Consider the following 23,150-nt stretch of genomic DNA (forward strand, 5'->3'; position numbering starts at 1 on the left):
ACATTCTCACTGGACACTAGGTACTTATGTTCTGAAAATTTCAAAGTTTTCACTTTGTCTTATAGAATTTGTCTTCTAATTTTTCCTGGGATGTGGGTTTTCGCCTTGCTTCTAGGCTTTGCTCAAAATCACTTCTTATTTAGTCATTCTCCAAGGTAACCTACACAGTTGGAGGTACCATGACATTGTGACTAAGGGTCTAGAATTGAAAATAGAGTATCTGGTCTGAAACTCAAACTCATTTCACAGGCTATGCAATACTGTGAAAGTAACTCAATCTCTTTGTGCTTCAGTTTCTTTATCTATTAATTGGGGACAACAATACCAGGTATTTCATAAGACTCTTGCAAGGATTAAAAGTATTAAAATATGTAAAATTCATAGAACAGTGCCAGGCACACCGTAAGTGATATTGAAGAATGACTGCTGCTATATTATTCTTACTTTTATTACCTCCATGAATTTAATTACTACCTCTTTGCTGATGTCTCTCACATCTCTTACCATTCCAAATCTTTCCTTTGAATTCTATATTCCTGAACATACATACACCACAGGAAAGCTCTACCTAAATGCTTTACCGAAGACCTCGGTTCAACATGGCCAAAAATGAATTCAACATCTTCTAAACTTTCTATTCCTCCCTGTGTTCTTTAAATCATTGTTATTGCACCATCTACTACCAAAACACCCAAAGAACATGTCAATCATTATGACTGCTTCTCTTGTATCTCACAAATTAAATGCACAGCGTGTTCTCTTATAAAAATGAAAAGCTTTTTTTTTTTTTTTTTTTTTTCCATTCCTACTACCATTGTTCAGTTCTGGTCAAAAGTCTTCCATGTGACTACTGAAATACCTTCTTAAACAGTCTTCGTGACACCCACTTATCCTCAAAGCTTACAAACAAGATTCAAGAGTAATGTGTCTAAAAGGTTGTCTAAGGGGTTCTCATTGGCTTATAAATAAAGTGAAATGGTTCCTTGATCTGTGTACTCATTTGTGTATCCTCATTTCCAGCCACAGATCTACACATACCACATTGTTTCTCATCCCCATCACATATGCTCATCCTATTCTCTCTGGTAGTTAACTTCTACTCATCCATTAAGACCTAGCTCACATGTCACCTCTGCCTTGAATATTTTCCTGATTGTCTATCATGCAGCCTCCACAGCCAACCTGTTGGTTGACAGTTTTTCTTTTCTCGTAGTTTCTTTTTTTTAATATTTTATGATTTTGAGAGCGAGCAAGCGAGCAAGCAGGGGAGGAGCAGAGAGCAAGAGGGAGACACAGACTCTGAAACAGGCTCCAGGCTCTGGGCTATCAGCACAGAGCCCGATGTGGGTCTTGAAGTCACAAACTGTGAGATCATGACCTGAGCCAAAGTCAGACACTTAATCGACAGCCACCCAGGTACCCCATCTTTTCTCATATTCCAACATAACTTTTATTATATTTTTTATATATACAATATATTCAACAATATAATTATCAGTTTACATTCTTGTATTCACTTTAAGACTACAGGCTTCTAAAGGGCTAAGGCCTTTATTCATTACCAATTAAGGTATCCTCTGTGTATTTTTTATTTAAAATTGTTTTTCAATGTTTTATTTTATTAAAATTTTTTTTAACATCTATTTATTTTTGAGAGCCAGAGAGAGACAAAGCATGACTGGGGAGGGGCAGAGAGAGAGGGAGACACAGAGTCTGAAGCAGGCTCCAGGCTCTGAGCTGTCAGCACAGAGCCTGATGTTGGGCTCGAACCCACAAACTGTGAGATCACGACCTGAGCTGAAATTGTACACTCAACCGACTAAGCCACCCAGGCACCCTTTCTCTGAGTATTTATTGAGCTCAAAACACTAATTGCAGACACTTTAAACAGAGAGGAGACCAGAAAGTTGAAAAAGTATTCATTCCACCTGAGAAGTTACATAGCCTTCAGGATTCTGAATAATAACAGAGGGCATGTAAAAATCCCATTGCTATCATGTGTATGAGGCAGCCACATGTACGTTATTTGACCTTGAATATAAAGGCACACTGAGAGTTAATGCTGCATCACATAATATGAAGGTTTATGTCCCTAACACCTCAATGATTACCAGCTTCTGTCTTTCTCCCCACTTCCACATACTATATTCTTAATACAATAACTAAAACAATCATTTTAAAACCAAATTTTGATCATGTCATGGCTCCACTGCAAACGACCCAATGGCTATCTATTTAATTCAGAGCAAACACCACAGCCTTTAATAAGAGTCTAAAAGCCCTGCATGAGCGGGCCCTTTACCTTACTTTTTGACTCATAGTGTCTTATTCTCCCTACTGCTCATTTCTCTCTGGCCACACTGCCCTTCAGTCTGATGTTCCTTGAATATATCAGGTGCACCACATCTCAAGGGCCTTTACACTTACTGTTCCTACTGTCTAGAAAGTTCTTCTTCAACACTGCCATATGGCCTACTACCTCAGTTCTTTCAAGTCCTTTTTCAAATGTCACTTAGTGAACTTCTTAGTAAGACTTTCTATGAACACCCTTTTAAAATTGCAACCTCCCCCTGCAGGTAATCTCTCTTGTATTTGTCTTCTTATCATCATCTGATACATTAAATATGGTTCTTATTTAGTTGTATTATTATTATTTTCATGATTCTCATTATCTTCCTCTGTTCTTCAGAATACCCATTCTATGAAAACAAGACATATTGGGTACTCTTTAGATAAATTGCAAAATAATTAATGAGGCATTATTTTAGTCAAAAACCTAAGAAAATTAAGTGGAATGCTCTAGGTTTTCTATCTACATTGCTCAAATGATTAAGGACTCTTATTTTGATATAGTACTTCTACCAACAGGCATAGAGTAGAAGCCTTGAAGGGCAATTGACAATGAAAATACACTGATGCATATATTGTATAATAAGGATTCTCGGTATCCTTAATATATATATATAAATAACATATATTATAAAAATATATTTATAATATATAAAATATATTTATATTTATATATTTTGTTATATATTTTATAAAATAAAATTTTCATAAATTTTATATATTTTATATTATATATTTTATATTGTATGAATATATTTTATATATTTTATATTTACATTTTATATTTATATTTAACATGTTATATTTATAATATATATTATAAAAATATATTTACATATATATGTATATATACATATCAAGCAGTATCAAGCGGTATAAGGGTCGTTTTTCAGGTGTCATATTCTAGAATCTCTGCTATATAAGGTTTTCCATGTGCTCCATGTCCCAGGGCATCTGAAACTGTATTTAGCATTCCAATTTCAGAAGGTTGTGTGGTTTAGTAGAAAGAACATAGACAGCTGGATTTGAGATGACTTTACTAGCAGTCAGTAACCAGGAAAGGTATTAAACATTCTGTGTTTCAATTATGTCACATGTAAATCATGTCAAATAAAATGGTACAATCTATAAAATGCACATAGCAAATCGCTCGGTACTTAGACAATGATTAAATGTGAAGCATCTCAGCTATGGAGTCAGGAATATCTGAGTCCAAACTTTGGGTCTGTCACAGATTTTGTTTATGGCCTATACCTCTCTCACATTCCACATTTTTAAGATCAGGTTGATTACTTCTAATGTGCATTTGTGAGATATAAAAACAAAAGGTAAGTCACCTACCCACTATTGCAGCCCCTGTGGTCAGTAGGTGCACAGAGAATGGACTTAACCTATAAAGCCTCTTCTATTAAATCTTTTCCCTCAGGATATTATAGTAACTGATGCACATCTTAACTAACTAGGTAATTGAGTCTAGGGAAAATACTTCTTATGCAGTACCTACACAACAGGCTTTCAATAAACATTTATGGAATTCATAAAATGTACAGAGATTGTGTTTCTTGCGTGGAATTTAAGAAAGCAGGAGACCATAAAGTGCATCTTTGAGAAAACAGCAGTAATCCAGTCTGGAACTAGGTAACTGAATTTCTAGATGCTTTCTAGAAATTCAGCTATGTAGCATTTCAAAAACTTCATTTGAGCAAAATTTTTATCTACCTCAATATGTGGTTTCCAGATAACTTGAGACGGCTGAGTCTGAATTTGCAGACAGAAGTTCCAGACTCAAAAATTTTGGTTCCAGAAAAGGAATACACACACACACACATGCACGCGCGCGCGCGCGCGCACACACACACACACACACACACACACACACACACACACAGTTGTTTACAATCCAAATTTTTTACAAAGGCTATGGTCTGACTGCAAAGCAATGACTTATGGATTGTAGTGTCTGTGATGGATCTTGATGGCTACTGTCAGGTGTAGTCTAAAAGCACTTCCATATGAGGAAAGAAATGGAGTGGATAAACTTAAATATATTATACAATGGTCAAGATTTGACAATAAAATAACTATCTGTCCATAGTAACTACCATCTATACATAAACGGTCTTTAAAAAAATTCTAAAAGCTTCAAAAATAGACTCTAAAATTTAGAACTTTTAAAAAACCCTCAGAGGACACACAAAGTTATTCTGCTTTGTGTATTAAGCATACACATCCATCTTTTTAGGAAGGTAGCAATTTTGTGCTTTGTTCTAGATTGTGAATAAATCAATATATATTGCTATGTATACAGAAACCAAGTATTATATTATTATTACATCTAATGCAGAGTAAATTCAAAATTTCAAATATCACTAAATACATCAGTCATGGAAATTTGAAAAACAGGGACTAAAATTTGGGGAAAGGAGAAGCAGATTTTATTAACAATATGAGAAAGAAGCTTATAATTGAACATTGATGGATGCAGCATGTCAAAATGATTTGGAAAGGATTTCCAAATGAGGCAGAATATGGTGAGTTCCAAATTAGAAACAGAACATACTAAGGGAAGAAAACCACTGATGAAAGAATTGCTTCTCTGTCTTCTGAAGCCATTCAACCAGAGGAGCTATAGAATATTCCCAGGTCCTCTCCTGCCAAGTGAGTTATGATGGAATTTAAAAATCAAGTTCACATCAGATTTGTGGAATGGAAAATATTTTAGTACCAAATCAACAATGTATTTTAGAGCAATAGGCTATAACATTTTTGGACAGATGTTTATTCTTATGACGTCATGAAAATTTAGGGGAATTTTCCTGTCTCTGAATGCCTTACTATATTATCTCTAAAAGCCTTTGTTGAGTGCCTTCCTCTGTAATAACTATCCCAGGAAACTGGGACTTACAAATTTAATCATCTTCCAGGATGTATTATATAATTTTTGACCAAAAACATATAATACTTTTAGTTTCACAGTAGACTAGAAAAAAAAAGGCATCAAAAGTTAATGTGCTGTACATTTGGAATCTATAGTTGATGACTTCATTGATTCACTTTCTATCTACTATGCACGTATTAACTTCTCCCTGGGTCCAAAGACAGGTGTCTAACACTTTTTTCCCTAATTCAATTTGCAACCTTCTTTTCACTATGGAACATTTTGTTAGAATTCACCAATATTTATTTCCTTTTAACCAAATTTCATTCTATTTTCATAATTCCACTTTTGTGAAAATTGAGTTCAAAGCCCACATTAGCATCAACAATGCTTTATCTGCCTTCACGAATTGCTTCATGCCCTTGACTGTGTCAATATACAAGCAGATTTCTAGACTTGCATAAAAAGATTAGCCAGTAACTGCCTCTACAGTATTCCTTATGTGTAACTTAAATGCCAGGGTGCTGAGGTGGCTCAGTTGGTTGGGCATCTGACTCTTGATTTCGGGTCAAGATCTCACGGTTCATGAGTTCGAGCCCCATATCAGGCTCTGTGCTGACAGTGAAGGGCCTGCTTGGAACTCTCTCTCTTCCGCTCTCTCTGCCCCTCCTCCATTCATGAGCATGCATGTTCTCTCAAAATAAACAAACTTAAAAAAAAAAAACAGATTTTAAATGCTTCCTATTCTTACATCTACAAAAGCAGCCCAACTGATTCCTCTCTCATTTAGATCATAATAAAAATATAATCTCTATCAGTCAATCCACCTAAAAGGACAAACAGATGCCTTTCTTTTATTTCCAGTGGGCAATAATGGGACCCCTATGTTGAATTTTCATATGTGATTCAATTGCTTTATCAAACAAATGTTGCTGGTGTTGTTTTAATTCTATTATCCATATGTCTAAGATATACATGCTAACGGTGTTTGAATTTGTTATTTTTCTAGACCATTACCTTGGGTGATACAATTTAAGACTATCATTTTGACATGATACTAAAACCATGAAACTATGAGTACCTCCTGAAAAAAAATCCAATTTTCAGAATCCAAGTTTATTTTATACACACACACACACACACACTATTATACACACATATACACATATATGTAATTTATTTACATGTGTAGGCACTTTATATTTGATATATATACATATGTATATATATTTACATGCCTATTTATATACATTTGAAAATTTTAAATATACACATAGGTTTTTATAGCATTTATAAATTGTATATACATAGAAATCAATGTGTGTATTTAAAAATTTTTATATGTATATAAATCACACATAATAAACAAATCCACTCTTTAAATAACACATGTATAGCATAATAGACTAATTCATTTTTAAATACCAATAAATCATCATCTATTTACTATCACACACCATATGCAAGACAGCATGGTGTGAATATGCAGCTATGAATTACCTCCTCTTTTCTTGTGTCACGTCCTTTCTGCACAAACCAGATAACTTTGGCTTGCAACGATCGTGGGGTACATTCCAGCAAAGTACTGTTGTTCTCTATGCCATAGGCCAGTCGCTCTTCAGTCTTATCCAAAGCATCCCCTACAATATAAATGTTAATATTAACCTTAAGACTTAAATTTTACCAGTAATATGTTTAAAAGATTATTTAGATCTCTGCAGCAAAGTAAGTATCTTTCATTACTTACTGCGAATTTCTATGCACAGTCACTTAAAGAAGTTATTTAGAGACAATGGCATACCAAAATCTAGGCTTTAAAAAGGTAGTGCAGGCTATGGAGAGGACCAGAAGGAAGTAACTGGGAGTGTGGGTCCAAAGGACAGGCAGTCAGTCAGAAAGTACGTCAGTGGTAAATGCATGGAGAATCAGTGACAATATCCACTGATAAAGCAGGCAAGAGAAGGGGAGCACCAAACATTCATGTAAGACACAGGATAAACAAAATTCATGGTAACAAACAAAAATAGAAGGCAGAAATCGAGGTGATACAGCATTACATAAACACAAGCTTGAGTGAGATTTTGTCAAGGGATTGCACTTTATCTAGATATTGGGTTCCTGCATTAAGAAAACAGTACAAAACTGAACTACAGACTTCATGACCCACAGCTTCTTGATTATAATCTATATCTTGGCCCAGAGAGGCTCTCACTGGACTTGAACTCTAATGTGCATATGGGCAAGTACACTTAAATGCAGGGGGAATAAAACCAAGTGGACGTATTCACTGGTGTTTTAACCAGTATCAAATTCATTAACCACAACCTGGGATTTTTTCCCTTATGCCTGAGTCCTCCTCACTTTCAAAACTGACCTCTAAGTCTTCCTAGATGAAGATCCTACCCTCCTCCAGCCAATGTTCTCAGAGGCTTACATTCTGCACCAAACCCTCAGTCAGCCTTGGGTCTAGCGAACTGAGGCTGTGTAACCTCTGCACTGTGCATAAGCACTGCTGGTCTCCCAGTCATGATTCTTCATCTCTCTGTCACCTCCTGGTAAAACTGGTGATGCAAATCACAGCCTGTTCCAACCACCAACACGGTGTGAGGAGTCGAGAGCATAGTTTTCTGTGTTGTCTGACTTCCTTACATTTGCTGGAGTTGCAATTTCCTCTCATCCTTTACTCATCAGACCACCTATTACCTTTCCTCAGAAACTCACATTTGCACCATTAGCCTGAGCTCTAGGCTTCCTTACTCTAGTGGAAGAGTTAAAGCTTTTCATTTTGTTTTATCCCAAAGCTTAGAGGTGACTTGATATAAGTTAGATCACTCTTGAAAAGATTATTGTAGGTTATGTAACATGGTAAAGATATTCCCAGGGTTGAGATGGAGACAGAGGTCCTACAAATCACTGTGGCAGAATCTTTTCTAAGATTCCCCTGTTGTGAGGTCCAACAGCAAGGTTTCGTGGTGGTATACAGAACTTACTTTCCTAACTAATTAAAAATTCTATGTCCACATATAGTTAAAAATTTTGTTTTAAAATTCCACCATGTGGAAGAAAAAAAGAATACTTGCAGTAACATTGTTCTAGTACATATCAATCACAAAGAAAGTAAAGACCCTTTTAAAGAGTTTCCAGTGTCTCTTCACTGTACACCCTGAGTAACCCTATCAATTGATTTTCTATGGATTACCGGCAAACTGCTGTCCAAAGCATTGCTGAGCTGCGTTGCCATGCCGAACATCTTGTCTGCGGAACCGCCTGGAAGAAAGTAAATGTGCTGAGGAGATGTTCAGATTTCAATTTTCCAGACTTTAAAATACAGCCAACCACATAAAAGATTCAAGTAGTATTCTGCTACTGAAAAAAATTGATCAGGCATACAAAACAAGGGTAAAATTCAAGTTTCATAGTTTCCCATATTTTCATTGAATGTTATTCAATGGATAAGATCTACATTCAACTTCTCTTTAAGTGTCCATGTAAGTTTGAATTCTGGATCCTGAAACAATTATTATTTTTTTTTTTTAAGTTCGTTTCTTTTTTCAGAAAGAGAGAGCAGGGGAGAGGCAGAGAGAGAGAGGGAAAGAGAGAATCCGAAGCAGGCTCCATTGCTGTCAGCACAGAACCTGATGCAGGGTTCAAACTCATGAACCATGAGATCATGACCTGAGCTGGAAACAAGAGTCAGATGCTTAACCAACTGAGCCACCCAGGAACCCCCTCCAAAAATAATTAAAGAAAGCTCTCTTTACGTTTTGTTAAAAATCTAGCGCACCAAGAATTCTTTTGTTTCAAATGGGTGTTTTGGGTGGTAGGGAAGGTATGCCAAAAAGACAATGGGATTTGAGGCAGACTATTTGAATAAAAAATCATAAAACTCCTTCATATAATGGAAATGCATACAAAAAAGGTAAGGTATTTGAACCCAAATATTTTGTTCTATTCTCATCATAATCACATAGCAAAAATATACTTAATAAAAAGAGATACACTAATAATATATTCAACTTACTCTTTTATTCAGATATTATGTGTAGAGATTATCTGCCCCTATTCAATGTGATTGTGTGTTATACATATTTAATAGGCTGTCTTTCAAAACTGCCTATTAGATTTAGGATCACTTCTGGTGTATTGTCATATTTTATAGATTGCTTATATATAGAATAAAAAAATAACAACATTCTTTATCCCTGGAGAAGAAGTTTATAATACAGATCTTGTTTTAAATTTGCAAGCACCTTTCTGAGGGATTAAACAATAGAAATTATTATTAGTACTGAAATTCTAAACTCAAAATTCTCAGTATATTAATTTAGATTAGAGATAAAAATAGAAGTATTACATAAAGGCAGAAAATACCACTTGCTTTTCTAAATCATGGCATTTCTTCAAGATTGAGGGAAAAACAGAAGGCAAAGCAGAAGTTTCACCACAGAGGGAGATGGTGAGGCTTCCAAAGTGACAATGAGACGCTTTAACCATATGCAATGATGAAATTTGAAAAAGGAACCAGATTCAAATCCCAATGCCATCACTCACGTGTTGTTTGATCTTATACATATCTTGTCTGTTTCTTGGTTCTTTCTGTCCCCTTTGTAAAATGAAATTTATCTAAATGACATCTAAAATCTAGTCCAGTCTCATTTCTTTTTTTTTTTTTTTTTTCATTCTAGGCTCTCCTCACTGCTCCAAATGATGATAATGGAACATCATTTCAAGAGATGGAGTGCTTTCTCACATATAAGTTCAGATCTTAGTTAACTTAAATAATAATAATACTTAAAAAAAACTGGTTTAGGGGCACCTGAGTAGCTCAGTTGGTTAAGCGTCCAACTTTTGATTTTGGCTCAGGTCATGATCTCACAGTTTGTGGGATCTAGGTTTGAGCCCTGTTGGGCTCTGCGCTAACAATGGGAAGCCTGCTTGGGATTCTTTCTCCCTCCTCCTCCTGCTCCTCCCCTATGAGCACGTGCATGTGCTCTCTCTTTCTCTCAAAATAAATAAATAAACATTTAGAAAACAAAACAAAAACAATGGCTTAAGTATTTCCTTATATTATAAGCTAATGCAGATGAATATTTCCAATCAATTTTTAGAATTATGATCTGTGTGCAAAAGCATGCTGTTTCAAAATAGAGACTGTAGATTAGAAGAATTTATCTTAAAAACATGGTATTTTATAAAGATTAAAATTGCTGTATGCATCATTCTATTGATTTAAATTGAAAAAACAACTTGACAAAAAAGGAGCTAAAATTAAAAGTTTTACGCTTGTTTATCGTGTTACACTAGCATGTACACAGCTATGTATAACTGAGAGCAGATCTGGGTAAGAATTATGCCACTGTTGTTGATCTCGCACTCCATTAAGTATTGTTTTGGTCCTGGGAATGTAAAGTTTACTGAGCATTAAAGAATAATGGAGCAGGGATAAATCTGTGAAATGGGAAATAGTTTCTACTTTGAAGAAATGTTGTATCAGGTTTATTACACAAATGATGTGAAAGTGAGGGGAGATGGAATCAGATAGTTCTAGATAAGAGATGTGGATAAGAAGCATGCAAAAGTTTTGTTTAAATTCACTGAAAAAGAATGCATTTTAAAAAAAGGTATCACATCCCCCAACAAGGTTTCAGTTCATTTTATGCTATGTTAATATAACTGTCTTTTATTTCAGGGTTTTAAAAAGACTATAAGTGTTCAGGACTTTTAGAAAGGTTAATCAAAGTGGCCTTTTATTCTCAAAGTCGCATATTTTTCTTGTATCTCTTGCTACTTAGAAACTTTTTAAGAGAACACCGGAAATAGACAAAATGCGAGAGCAAGGGGAAGTAAAAGATTTAGCTCTATAACTTATAGTGTATTTTGGAAGACTATTTTAAACAAGTGGTTTGGATTGTGAATTAGTGTTTTTTCTCTGCTGACTCATTTTCACTCTGTGAACAGAAAAGTATTTATTTTAATGACTAGTTTTCGATTTCTGCTGCTCGTCAGGTCTGAAGCAAAAACGACCTGCTATAAAAGCAAACTATTTTCCCTTAGTGTGCTGGAGCCTATCCAAAATGTTCTCCTCCAGGGGTGGATGATGGTTCAAAAGAATCTGACACCATGGAAAGATCTCCATTACATGTCACTGAACTGAACTAATTCATTTATGAGCACAGCAGCTCCTGACTCAAACATTGTGCTCCTTCCTAAGATTTTGCCCCTTCATTTAACTTGTACTAAATAACTTTTTGTCCACCCTTTATAAATATATTATCAAGCTTGTGGATATCTACTCTAATAAGATGCATCATGTATCAAGAAATATTTAGCTCTGGAAACTGCTCAGTTAGAATTCATCAACCCTACTGCATGTTATTACAATAACAAAATACAATACTTGTAATTCATAAGTATTTGATTCAAGTCTTGCAAACATTATTATTGTTGCTAATAACAATAAAATAATTAATTGTATTATTTTTGGTGAAATGACCTTTCCACCCTTCAAACCAGCTACTTTACTCCTAACCTATGGAAATACATGGTTTTCCGTGACCATTCTATGCCTTTTATATAAATTCCCTTTAACTAGACTCATATTTCTAACTACAAGACTGAGCTCAAAGGTTGAGTTATTTTGAAAATCAAATACTATATAATGGATATTGCACTTAGTTCAGTACCTTATATGTGGTAAGTGCTCAGTAGTGACCTGCTATCATTCTTATTTCCAATTCCATTCTCCACTTTAGGTTCTGATCCTGCAGCCAAGGAGTACTGACCTCTTCTTCATACTCCTCGCACATAGTACAGTAGTTAGCATAATGGGTGAATAAATCATTGAACAGTATTTTTACATAGTAACATGGCTATATTCTTTAACAAGTTTTTAAATATTAATAAGCATTTGTACAAGATCCATTAATTTGCTCACTTTTTTTTTTTTTTTAACTTTTACCTATTTTTGAGAGACAGAGAGAGAGCATGAATGAGGGAGGAACAGAGAGAGGGGAGACAAAGAATCTGTAACAGGCTCCAGGCTCTGAGCTGTCAGCACAGAGCCTCACATGGGGCTCGAACCCACGACCATGAGATCATGACCTGAGCTGAAGTCAGACGCTTAACCGACTAAGCCACCCAGGTGCTCCTTGCTCAGTTCTTTAAAATGGTTGGTAAGTTTAGTTTACAAATGTCCCCTCAAAGTTTCTTTTCACTATCTGTTTATTACGTACTTTCATTAAGTATATAATGATTTCATTAAGTATATAATATATAACATTGGAGTGAATGTTAATGTAACCAATGTCAAGTTAACAAAACTTCTGAATTAGTGGCTACATTTATTAAAAATGAGATTCTACTATATATGTGAACTTATAAAAATAACAACTATATTAAGGTGGGTTAGATTTTTAAAAAGGTTTGAAGTAACCCACAGTGGAAGAATCAAAATTAGTGAAATTAATAAAAATTAATTTTCAGTAAGGTAACTATACACAGTCCTATGTTTTTGCTTTATATTGTCTTCTGTCACTTGACTAGGAGAAAAAAAAATTGCTTATTCTATAATAAATAAAAATATCTTCCTTTATGTTGTCCCCCAAAGAATGAACAATTTCATATGGCTCAAGTGAGGGAAGATCTCCAACCTTCAAAATACTTTCTGGACTTCAAGATTTCCTGTTCAAAGTATACCGGGATTTACCTTCTCTTACAAGTGGCAATGACCTCGCTGAATTGTAGACATTAGAGTTTGGAAGTCTTTAAGTACCTTTCATTTGTGTTGAATTAAATCACACATTTCATTAATTATACAGGTCATGCATTTGCCTAGGAGTTAAAATATTCACTTTCAAAATGAAATAAATGAAGACCAGCTGGTTGAGAGGACACGGGGCGAATGCAGGATGTATTTTAGAATTTATTTATTTTTCTTTTAAGTCTTTGAATCTCTCGTGTGTGGTGCCTTGCCATTTCCACATTTTAAGTTTACCCAAACTGGTTTCATGTCTTGAAGGAAAACCGTCAGGAGGGAGAAGAGTCAATTCAAACATGAGTAAAGAAAAAGGACTCAGCAGCATGCTCCACTCCAATCTCCACACAGTAATTGACAGGAGTTATTTTCAGGGAAAATTCAACTTTCAAAGCTTATATTATGAACAGAACATTACTATGATGGATTTTTCAAACAAAAATAACATGGGTATTTTCATGGAACATGTGCAGAAAGAAAAATATTTTAAGAAATATTATGGGTTTTCTAAACAAGGTAAATATCCCCTCGAGGACCCTCTCACCTTTTTGCATGAGTGCCCGTTGGGTAATACCGGGAACAGGATATGCCATCCCAGGCACAGTATGGGTCTCGAGCCAGGCAGCAATCAGCACAAGCACTTCCATACATGTCACACTGATGGAATCTCACTTGGGCCACGGCAGAAGCAGATCCGATATACAGCTGTTGCTAGAGACATCAAAGAACAGAGAGGCCACTAGTAGAAACGGACAGAACTCTCAGTGATCTTCACCTCTGTGAATATTCATTTAAATTACCGCAGTTACTGAGGATGGATAATGGAACACCGATACTTCCATTTTTCTAAGATGTGAAATACTCCTATAGACCTGGAAGCTCGAGCAACAAAACTGCTTAACTGAGCTTGACAAAATCTTAGGAAGCTGGCTCTTCTTTTGTTATCTAAATAGAAAGACTCATCAGTTAACGCTGTAGGTCTTTTTAAAAGACCTGGAGGAATGTCCAATAACAGACTGGATAAGTAAATGCTCTTTTGTTGTTGCATCTTTTTAAAAAAATTTTTCTTAATGTTTTTTTAAATTTATTTCTGAGAGAGAGAATGAGTGTGGGAGGGGCAGAGAGAGACAGTGCGACACAGAATCTGAACCAGGCTCCAGTCTCTGAGCTGTCAGCAGAGAGCCCAATGTGGGGCTCGAACTCACAAACTGTGAGATCATGACCTGAGCCGAAGGCAGATGCTCAACTGACTGAGCCACCAAGCGCCCCTGTTGTTTCATATTTTAAACTGAGATGTAATTAACAAATAACATTATATTAGTTTCAGTGTATACATAATGATTCCATATTTGCATATTGGGAAATGATCAACATAATAAGTCTGGTTAACACTCTTCAACACACAGGTAGAGTTGTTCTTGTGTGGTGAAAACTTTTCAAATAAGTATTAGGGTATTATTTAGTATAATCACCATGGCATACATTACATCCCCAGGTCTTCCTTTGTAACTAGAAGTTTGTACCTTAGGATCGCCTCCACATTTTGCCCACTTCCCATCCCCTGCCTCTGGGAGCTGCCAAACTGTCCTATTCATGAATTCGTTTTCTGTTGTTGTTTTGTGTGTTTTAATTCCACATATCAGTAAGTTTGTATGGTTTTTGTATTTCTTCGACTTATTTCACTTAGCACAATGCCCTCAAGGTCCATTCACATTGTCACAAATGGAAGGATTTCCTTCTTTTTTGTGGCTGAATAATGTTCCAATATTCCACATATATACATCATTTTCTCTATCCATTCATCCATTGATGGCACTTAAGGTTGTTTCCATGTCTTGGCCATGGTAAATAATACTGCAATAAACATGGGTGCAGATGGCTTCCAGAGTGAGTACTTTGTTTCCTTTGGATAAATACCCAGAAATGACACTGCTTAATCATATGCTGGTTCTATTTTTAATAAATTGAGGAAACTCTGCACTGTTTTCCATATTGGCTGTAGCAATTTACACTCCAACCAACAGTGCACATTAACACTAAACATTTAAAAGAGTAATGAAGATACATACAGAGAGAATGACATGTAATCAACTGTAAGATCTGTTGTGAAGAAAATACAAGTAGCAGAGCAATGAACGTTGCATGTTCTTGTTTGCCTAAACATAAATGGTTATTTATAAATAAATTTGAGGTAATATATGTACCAACTACTTCTGGAAAAAGTTTCACCAGTAACTGGTTCTAGTAAAGTGGAGAGGAGTTTGTGTTTCACTGCACATTCTTTTGTGTTACCATCATTACCGTTATTTTTGCCCTTAAAAATGTTAACAAAAAAATTACAGAATAACATCCTATCATGATTATAGAGATAAATCTACTCTCATGTACTTTCCTCCAATAAGAGAAAATAAAGAAACCTATTACATGTAAACCACTATGTATTTTTACTAGAATACAACTGTAACTTGTTTATGTATAAACACATGTACTTACGCTCTTCATTCTTGCCTTTACTCACATATAGAACACAAACACATACACACAACTTACTCTCTTTGAAGAAATCTCCATAGAAATAATAGGAACTGGATCCTGCAAGACATTTTTAAAAGTTGTTATTAAAGAAATATAGGAATATACCTTAATATGGTTGTAATCATCTGAACTCCTATTAGGTATGTGAGTGGTTCTATGCTAGTCCATGGCTTTCATTTTAGCAAATCAATAGGAAAACATAATTACATTAAAATATAGCTTTCTTTAAAAAAAATCTTTTTAATGGAGTAGAACAGATATGTAAGATGAAAAAAGTAGTGGCTAATCTAAGTAGCTTACCATTTGTTTCTGAAATGTAATTTTTGTATTTGGGTTTGAATATTACTCTTGTTTGGGAAACCCAAATATCTCTAAATAAAATAATAAAGGCACAGCATTCTTTCTTACCATTTGAACCAGTAGAAGTGAAACAGTTATGTCTTTCAATTGGTGTTATTATTAGCAAACCATGTGATCTTTAATTGTTTTAATCCAAGTCTAATCAGAATACTTTTTTGTTGGGAGTTATTGTGGTCAAACACTATGAACCCAGGATGCTCTGAGAAAGATGAATAACTTCATTGCCTTAGAAGTGCACCAGAGGAAAGAAAATCTATCACAATGTTTTGAGAGCCTGTGTGTTATTTTAGGGTTGGTGATTAAAACTAGAGGGTCTCTAATGAGTACCACAACTCAGAAGGATTCTGCAAGCAGACAAGCAAGAGGCAGGTGGGATCTACACGATGGATGATTATCCTTCAAAGAATTATTTTTTGAAAGAGAAAATTTGATCCCGTGTCAATATTTTTTTTCAGTATTTTAAACTATAGAACACTTTATTCATGCATACATGCACTTATTTATTCATTCAAGTGATAATGTTTTTTAGTGTTGATATAAACAAGATACTGTGGGGGAAGGCTCCTAATATAGTAGCTATGGTCACTATTGTGAAATGAAATCTTACATAGAAATCCAATATGCAAGATAGACAAAAACATAGCTGCTCTGGTTGAGATAGGAACATGGTCAGCTTTGGGTGCAGCTATGGGGAATCTAATCTCCAGGACAGCTAAGGTGAAATGAACTGTTTTTTTATCAATAAAGATATTTTCATACATATTCATTACATACACATACAGTCAATCTTAATAATTTACAGACTGCTTTTTTTTTTTTTTTTTGCAAATTTTCTGAATTGCTTAAATTTACCCCTTCATTAATACTTATGGTGTCCTGTGGTCATTCATGGACATGTGCAGGCACACAGAAGCAATACATTTTAGTTGCCCTATAAGTATGACCCCAACAGAGGTCAATCATTGCAACACTCTGCCTTCTTGTTTCAGCTTTTGTATTGTAAACAAGTGTCCTTTCGATGGTCTATTTCGTGCTTTGTGTTGGCAATTTTGATGTTTAAAACAGCCTTTAAGCAAAGTGTTGAAGCACTGTATAGTGTTTCTAAGCTTCAAAAGGCTGTGATATGCATTGTGGGAAAATACATGTGTTAAATAAGATTTGTTCAGGCATGAGTTATAGTGCTGTGGAACAAAGTTCAATGTTAGTTAATAAACTATATATGATATAAGGTGTCTATATAAAAACACAAAAAGAACAATGCTATATATTGATCAGTTGACAAAAATGTTGTGACTAGAGGCTCACAGGAACGTAACCTTCTATTTCCCGTAGGAGCATCAGTCCGTATTCACTAATTTAGTGTTCATGGTGATTCTAAAGACCATAACTGCCTTAAATATTGAAGCTTGAGTCTGTGTGTGTGTGTGTGTGTGTGTGTGTGTGTGTGTGTGTATGCATGCATACAGTTGTTTTTGTCATGTCTAATCCTCCCATTATCATTTTGCAGTTTTCTCTTTTTTAGTAAATTCTTTGTGTAATTGCTATGTTGTAATAAAAAGTGATATGCTTATCATATCCCAATGTGCACAATATGAAACCTACTGCTTTGTCTGTGTTGACAGTACATTTGTAAAATGAGACTCTGCGATAATGATTCTGGAATTCGTATGTGGTATGTGTTATTTCTTTAAGTCACAGTTCATGCTAGCTAGGTTAATATTAGCATTTTCATTTGAATAGTGTACAATAATCAAACAGATGCAACAGGATTTTAAACCATTTCTCACTTCAGATTCACTCTGAATTCACAACATACCTGTTAGAAGAAAAAAAAAAGTGAGCCAGCATCTTTAATATTTGCAACTCATTGGCAATTGTTAATACATAAATGTTGGCTATTTCATTTCATTTTATTTTTTTACTAAAAATACCTTGAATATCTGAAGTTCTTCTAGAATTACTTCTTCCATTGATTCTGTTTCTTGGTTATAAATCGTGATTACTTTCAGTACAATTCCATTATCTGTAAGAAAGCAAAAGAAGAGATAAACCAGAAGCTTATCGCAATCTGGTTTTCAAACAATTAAAAACCATGCAGCACCTATGAATTTGAGTAAGATTTGAGATCTAGATGTATGAAAATTTTACTCATTGTTAGTTAAAACAATATGACCACTCATACATTCATATTTTAAAATGGCAAAAAAATAAAAATAAAAATAAAAGGGCAAAAAAATAACTGTATGCCTGGCTAAGAAATAAGACCAAATAATATGTAATTATTTTTCAAATAATGTGATTCAGAAACTCAATTAAAGACTGAGAAATCAAAATATATTAATATATATACAATTATATCTGGTACTATATTACATATATATACACTTTTAATAAGAAAAATGGCAAGTATATACTACTGAGAGAACAGCATAAGTCCTCCCATACTAATCATTTAACTTCCGTAATTATCAATAATTTTATAAATTTAAATTCATAATTTAAAATTTCACCTAATTTTTATTATACTTGATATTCTGAGCTTGTTCTTTCCAATAAAAATTTTAATAAGACACTAATTTGCTTGTAAGAATAATGTGGTGTAGTGCTAAAAATAGCTCAGGAAAAATAAGCACTTTGAAGGTGCTCGTCTAAGAATTTCTATGGTATCTAAGCAGTTTGTTTAAAAATTACCAAATCATGAGGGTGGGTTAATAAAATTTGATTAAGATAAAAAGAGTAACAATTACCTATCTAATACATGAAAAGGAATCCAAACTATAATTTTTAAGCCAAGAATACATAACACCTTAAAATAATTATATCAAGCAAAACACAAAGATGAAACTCAAATTATTAATTTGCAACTAGTGACTTGCAATAAAGACCCTTCCTATATACAGTATTTTATACACACCCACACAATATTAAAGCACAGGGAAAAATCATTATCATTTGTGAGACTTTCCAATGTACTCACCACACATTCATCAAATATCCTCTTTTGTGTTGAAAAGCCGTGGCTCAATATGATGGTATCTTTGAGTTAAAAATCATTTACATGATAGCATAAATATTTATCTGATATTTCTGGAATTCTCTCAAATAGCTTTGGTCAATCTAACAAGAAAGTATTTCTAAAAACAGACTTGGACTGATATACTGTTTATGACCGGTACTTTTCCAGGTCATAAATATGTTAAAAATAACAAAGCTTTTCCCATGATTAATTTTTATCAAATATTTTTCTTACTTATGAAACTTGAAAAGAAAAAGCTCTATTAATGTCATTATGAGTGAATTCATGGCCAAGTAATTTGAAGTCTGTTAAAGAAACGTGACACTTTGTTAATCTTGAATCTGCAGTGCAGAGAATATCATGAACATTAACCTCCTAAAATAAGGATAAAATACAGCCTACACCAGAGATCAATTTCTGCAAATCAGATGAAGGTTTCCTTACTGAAATCTTTGCTTTTTAAAAAAGTGTGAGTGGAGAAGCCCAAGCACCAATATTAGTATCATATTCTGGTTCCTGATCTAAGTATATGCAATGTCTCTGTAGAATTATGTCTGTGATTAAAGTTATGTGTGGTAGGATGCTTACTCTTCTAAATACCAACTGCTATAGCAATGATTATAATGTATATTAAAAAAAACGAAATAATTTAAAAGATTTTTTAAATGTCTATAGATTTTTAAAGTACTTGACAGAATTTTTATCTATTATCCAAATGCCAAAAGTTTCAAAGATTTCAAATTCTCTTCCACAAGCTGTATGTATGGAATTAAAGTTATATATTTATTTGAAAATGTCCCTTTTCAGCATATTTCTTTGTTTTATTAATGCAGGAGATTATAATTTTGCTCTAAAAGTTTGCCTCCATTATGGGTAACAAATGGCCCATTTTTGTACAAATGGATGATTCTGATGGGGCCTGATAAGCAGTGTTGTGATTATAGACTCAGGTGAAGTTACTGTCCCAAGCTGTTTAACAAATCTTGAGACCTTACTTAACAGCCAAAGGCGGGAAGGGATCTGGGGACTGAGGGCAGAACCATACTTGCTATGGCAGCCTATTTCCTCTAGGAGAAGTTCTGTCTGGAACCAATGCTGTTTATGAAAATCAATTAATCCTAATCCATTTATTCAAGGATATTGACTGTGTATCAAGAATTATGGGCTGTAACCGCTTCAAATCCTCTCTTCCACTGCAGAGAAAAAGCAGTGTGCAGGGGCACTTGGGTGGCTCAGTTGGTTAAGTGTCTGACCTCGGCTGAGGTCATGATCTTGTGGTTTGTGAGTTTGAGCCCCATGTTGGGCTCTGTGCTGACAGCTCAGAGCCTGGAGCCTGCTTTAGATTCTGTGTCTTTCTCTCTCTCTCAAAAATAAATAAAAACATTTAAAAAAAAGCAGTGTACAAATGGGCTAATGGATTAATAGATTTGTTGATAGGTTTTAAAAATATTAATAATGTTAATGATTTTAAGATTCAGTACATGCATCTCAGTACTTTGTAATCTCTTTACCTGTCCCAATAAACAAGACATCATATTGGCCATCCTCAGCTTCCACTCGATCCACTGCTATTTGTTTCAGGTTATATCTTCCATCTGTTTTTACCAGGATTGGTTTTTTATGGGCAGGTTTTATGGGCTGGTACATAAGTGGATGGCTTCTTGCAAATCGGATGGCTTCATCAGGATAGTCTTTGGTGGTTCCGTACCTCCCACCATTAACTTTGCTGGCACACTGCAATACAAGTGGATAATATTTTTGTCTTACGCATAAAGAGCAAATTTGCAATCAATTATGAAAACAAACAGAAAACTGGATGTGTTCAATGAATTAATTGCAGTTAGAAATACTTAGTAACCACATATCCTTCATTAGAGAAATAAAATCTGCATTAACAATTGCAAATAAAGACTGAATCATCCCAAACACGCAGCACTAGAAAAAATACAGAAAGCAGTGAAATCTTGGGAAAGTGAAGTATATTTAATACTGTACAATTTGAAGGTGGTAAAAATGAGTATCATCATAAATACTGTTATTATTTCCCATTTTCTGAAATTTTTTAATTTTTCACGTTGTAATTTAAGTTTTGAAGATAAACCATGTATTGTTTATAACAGAGCAAAAGCCTCTTTGTTGTGCTAAATCCTCCTCCCGAATTAAGGATCACAATTGCACAAAACAGTTTTCCCATTATTGAGACTAAGATAATATGATTGGTGATGGTTTCAGCAGACTCACTGACTATACAATCTTAGTGCTGTAACAAAGAAAACTGTTTAAATTCTGTCAGTGTTAATTCAGGGAAAAAAAACCCTCTCCTTTCTACTGTAATCTGCATGAATTTATATTATTTCTGTATGGATTCAACACAATAAATTGAGAAAGTGAGAAATATATGCAAAAACATGCTTAAATTCTTAATTTATTGACTCTAAATATAAATGTTCAACAGCACCTAAGTAACTTCTTGGAATACCTTTAAGTGTGTTGATTCATGCTTGTTATTAAGCACTCCCTTATTTCGTATATTTCCCTCCAGAATCAGCAGCAATTGCAATGATTATGTTGATAAAGAATTTTCCACTTTAGAGTATAAATACAGTAGTGTAGTAATCAGATTCTGCAAAGAGGGCATTTTTAATGGTCTGTTTTAAAATTCAGGTCATATTTCTTAATTTGGCCTGAATTTTTCACTGGAGTGTACTTACATGATACATAATTGGAAACATTCTGGACCAGCCTGGAAGCAGTTCAGTAACCAGTCACTTCCTCCAAATCTCCTTTAATACCATGTGGTTTCAAGAAGCATTTCCAGCAAAGCCACAGGAGTGGGTTTTCTCCATTTAAATTGTAATTTCAATCAATAGAGTGAAATAAAGTATACTTTATGTCTTACTGGAAGTAATAATTTTAAGCTAGTGAGAATGATTGAAATGGTAAAGCTTTACACTTGTTAATGGAGGTAAGGTTTGTTTCCACTTTGAATTTTGGCTCTGCAAAAATGGTTTCTACTTGACTTGCAAGTACTTGTGGAATGAGCACAGCGATGGGTTTTCACCAGCTGCTCAAGAAAAAGTGTAGACTTTTGACTTGTATGACAAGTTAAATGTTTGTTCTCCGTGGTCTGTGAGCACATACAATGAGCTGACATTTTTCCAACATAGTTTTTGCACAGGACACATGACACAAATTCATCATCATTGTCATCGGCATCATCGTTTTTAGATACACATGTAAGTAAAAGCACAAAAGCTTGGCTAATCAGGGAGAATGTCAGCAGCATGAGTTCACAGGTGAGTGGTGAAACTTCTGGAACTCTAGGAGCACTTTTGTATTGGCATTTTCCTTCTAAGAGCCAGGAAGGATGCTGAATGAGATGCTAAGTATACTGGTAAGGTAGAGAAAAAGCTTAATTCAGTGATGCTAAAGTGAGAAGAAAGGAGAAAGTGTGGCTGGGGGAACTTGGAGGCTGACTCAAATATTAGGATGTGAATACATGGTAACTTTCTCACGCTTGGAAATTCTATGTGGCACCAGTTCTTCTGAAGAAATGGAGGAATAGGATACTCTCTTTACTGGATGTTTCTGTGTTCACCAGTTATCTCAAAAATAAATTTGCTTTTGGGGCTACTTAGCCAAAATATCAATGACAATCTGTACTTTATCAGGCTGCTTAGATGTTCTCACTGTAGATTTTTTTTTCCATTAAATAAAAAGCGTACAACCAGATACAAGAAGTGGTATTTCTTTACCATGCAAGTAATGAAGCACATTTTTAGGTGTAGAATTTCTTAATTGTTTAATGCAAGTTTTGTAAAGCATCTGAAACACTGAATAAAATATTACTAAAAGAGCCTTTAAAACCTAAGAATACTTTGTTCAATGTCTAAACTTACAGAACCAGGTCTTGGGTAAGGGACTTTTCCTTCATAGAGTGACCAGTGGTATTCAGGTCCTTCCTTATGTGCATATGGTCCATTAAAGGCTGCCCGGATGCTAGACATATGATAGACACATATTGCATGCCCCCTAAATATGTTACTGGAAAAAAAAAGATAATTACTATACTGGAGCTGACTAGCAGTCATCCAATCAAATCCTTCAGACTACAGAAATAAGGATAAAGTCTTTTGGATAAAACAGTTGCAACATCTTAAGTACAGGATATTCTACAAATATGAACTACTGCAATATTTCAAGTACTGGAACTCTAAAACTTACCGTTCCTTTACCTTATTACAAGAAACTGAAAATGG

The 23,150-nt window shown here is 34.5% G+C and overlaps 1 protein-coding gene across 1 annotated transcript in view; it reads right to left on the minus strand.

Annotated features, from left to right (window-relative positions):
* Positions 1-23,150, minus strand: part of SEMA3E (semaphorin 3E) — a 244,938-nt gene that overhangs the window by 14,877 nt on the left and 206,911 nt on the right. Inside the window, exons 10-16 of the mRNA XM_007076776.3 lie at positions 22,791-22,935; positions 20,403-20,625; positions 17,807-17,898; positions 15,531-15,572; positions 13,525-13,691; positions 8,427-8,494; positions 6,728-6,867 (exon numbers count right to left, since the gene is read on the minus strand). Coding sequence (XP_007076838.3) covers positions 6,728-6,867; positions 8,427-8,494; positions 13,525-13,691; positions 15,531-15,572; positions 17,807-17,898; positions 20,403-20,625; positions 22,791-22,935 — 877 coding nt within the window. The remainder of the gene's footprint in view (positions 1-6,727; positions 6,868-8,426; positions 8,495-13,524; positions 13,692-15,530; positions 15,573-17,806; positions 17,899-20,402; positions 20,626-22,790; positions 22,936-23,150) is intronic.

This window comes from Panthera tigris, chromosome A2 (genome assembly GCF_018350195.1).
Source record: "Panthera tigris isolate Pti1 chromosome A2, P.tigris_Pti1_mat1.1, whole genome shotgun sequence".
Lineage (NCBI taxonomy): Eukaryota > Metazoa > Chordata > Mammalia > Carnivora > Felidae > Panthera > Panthera tigris.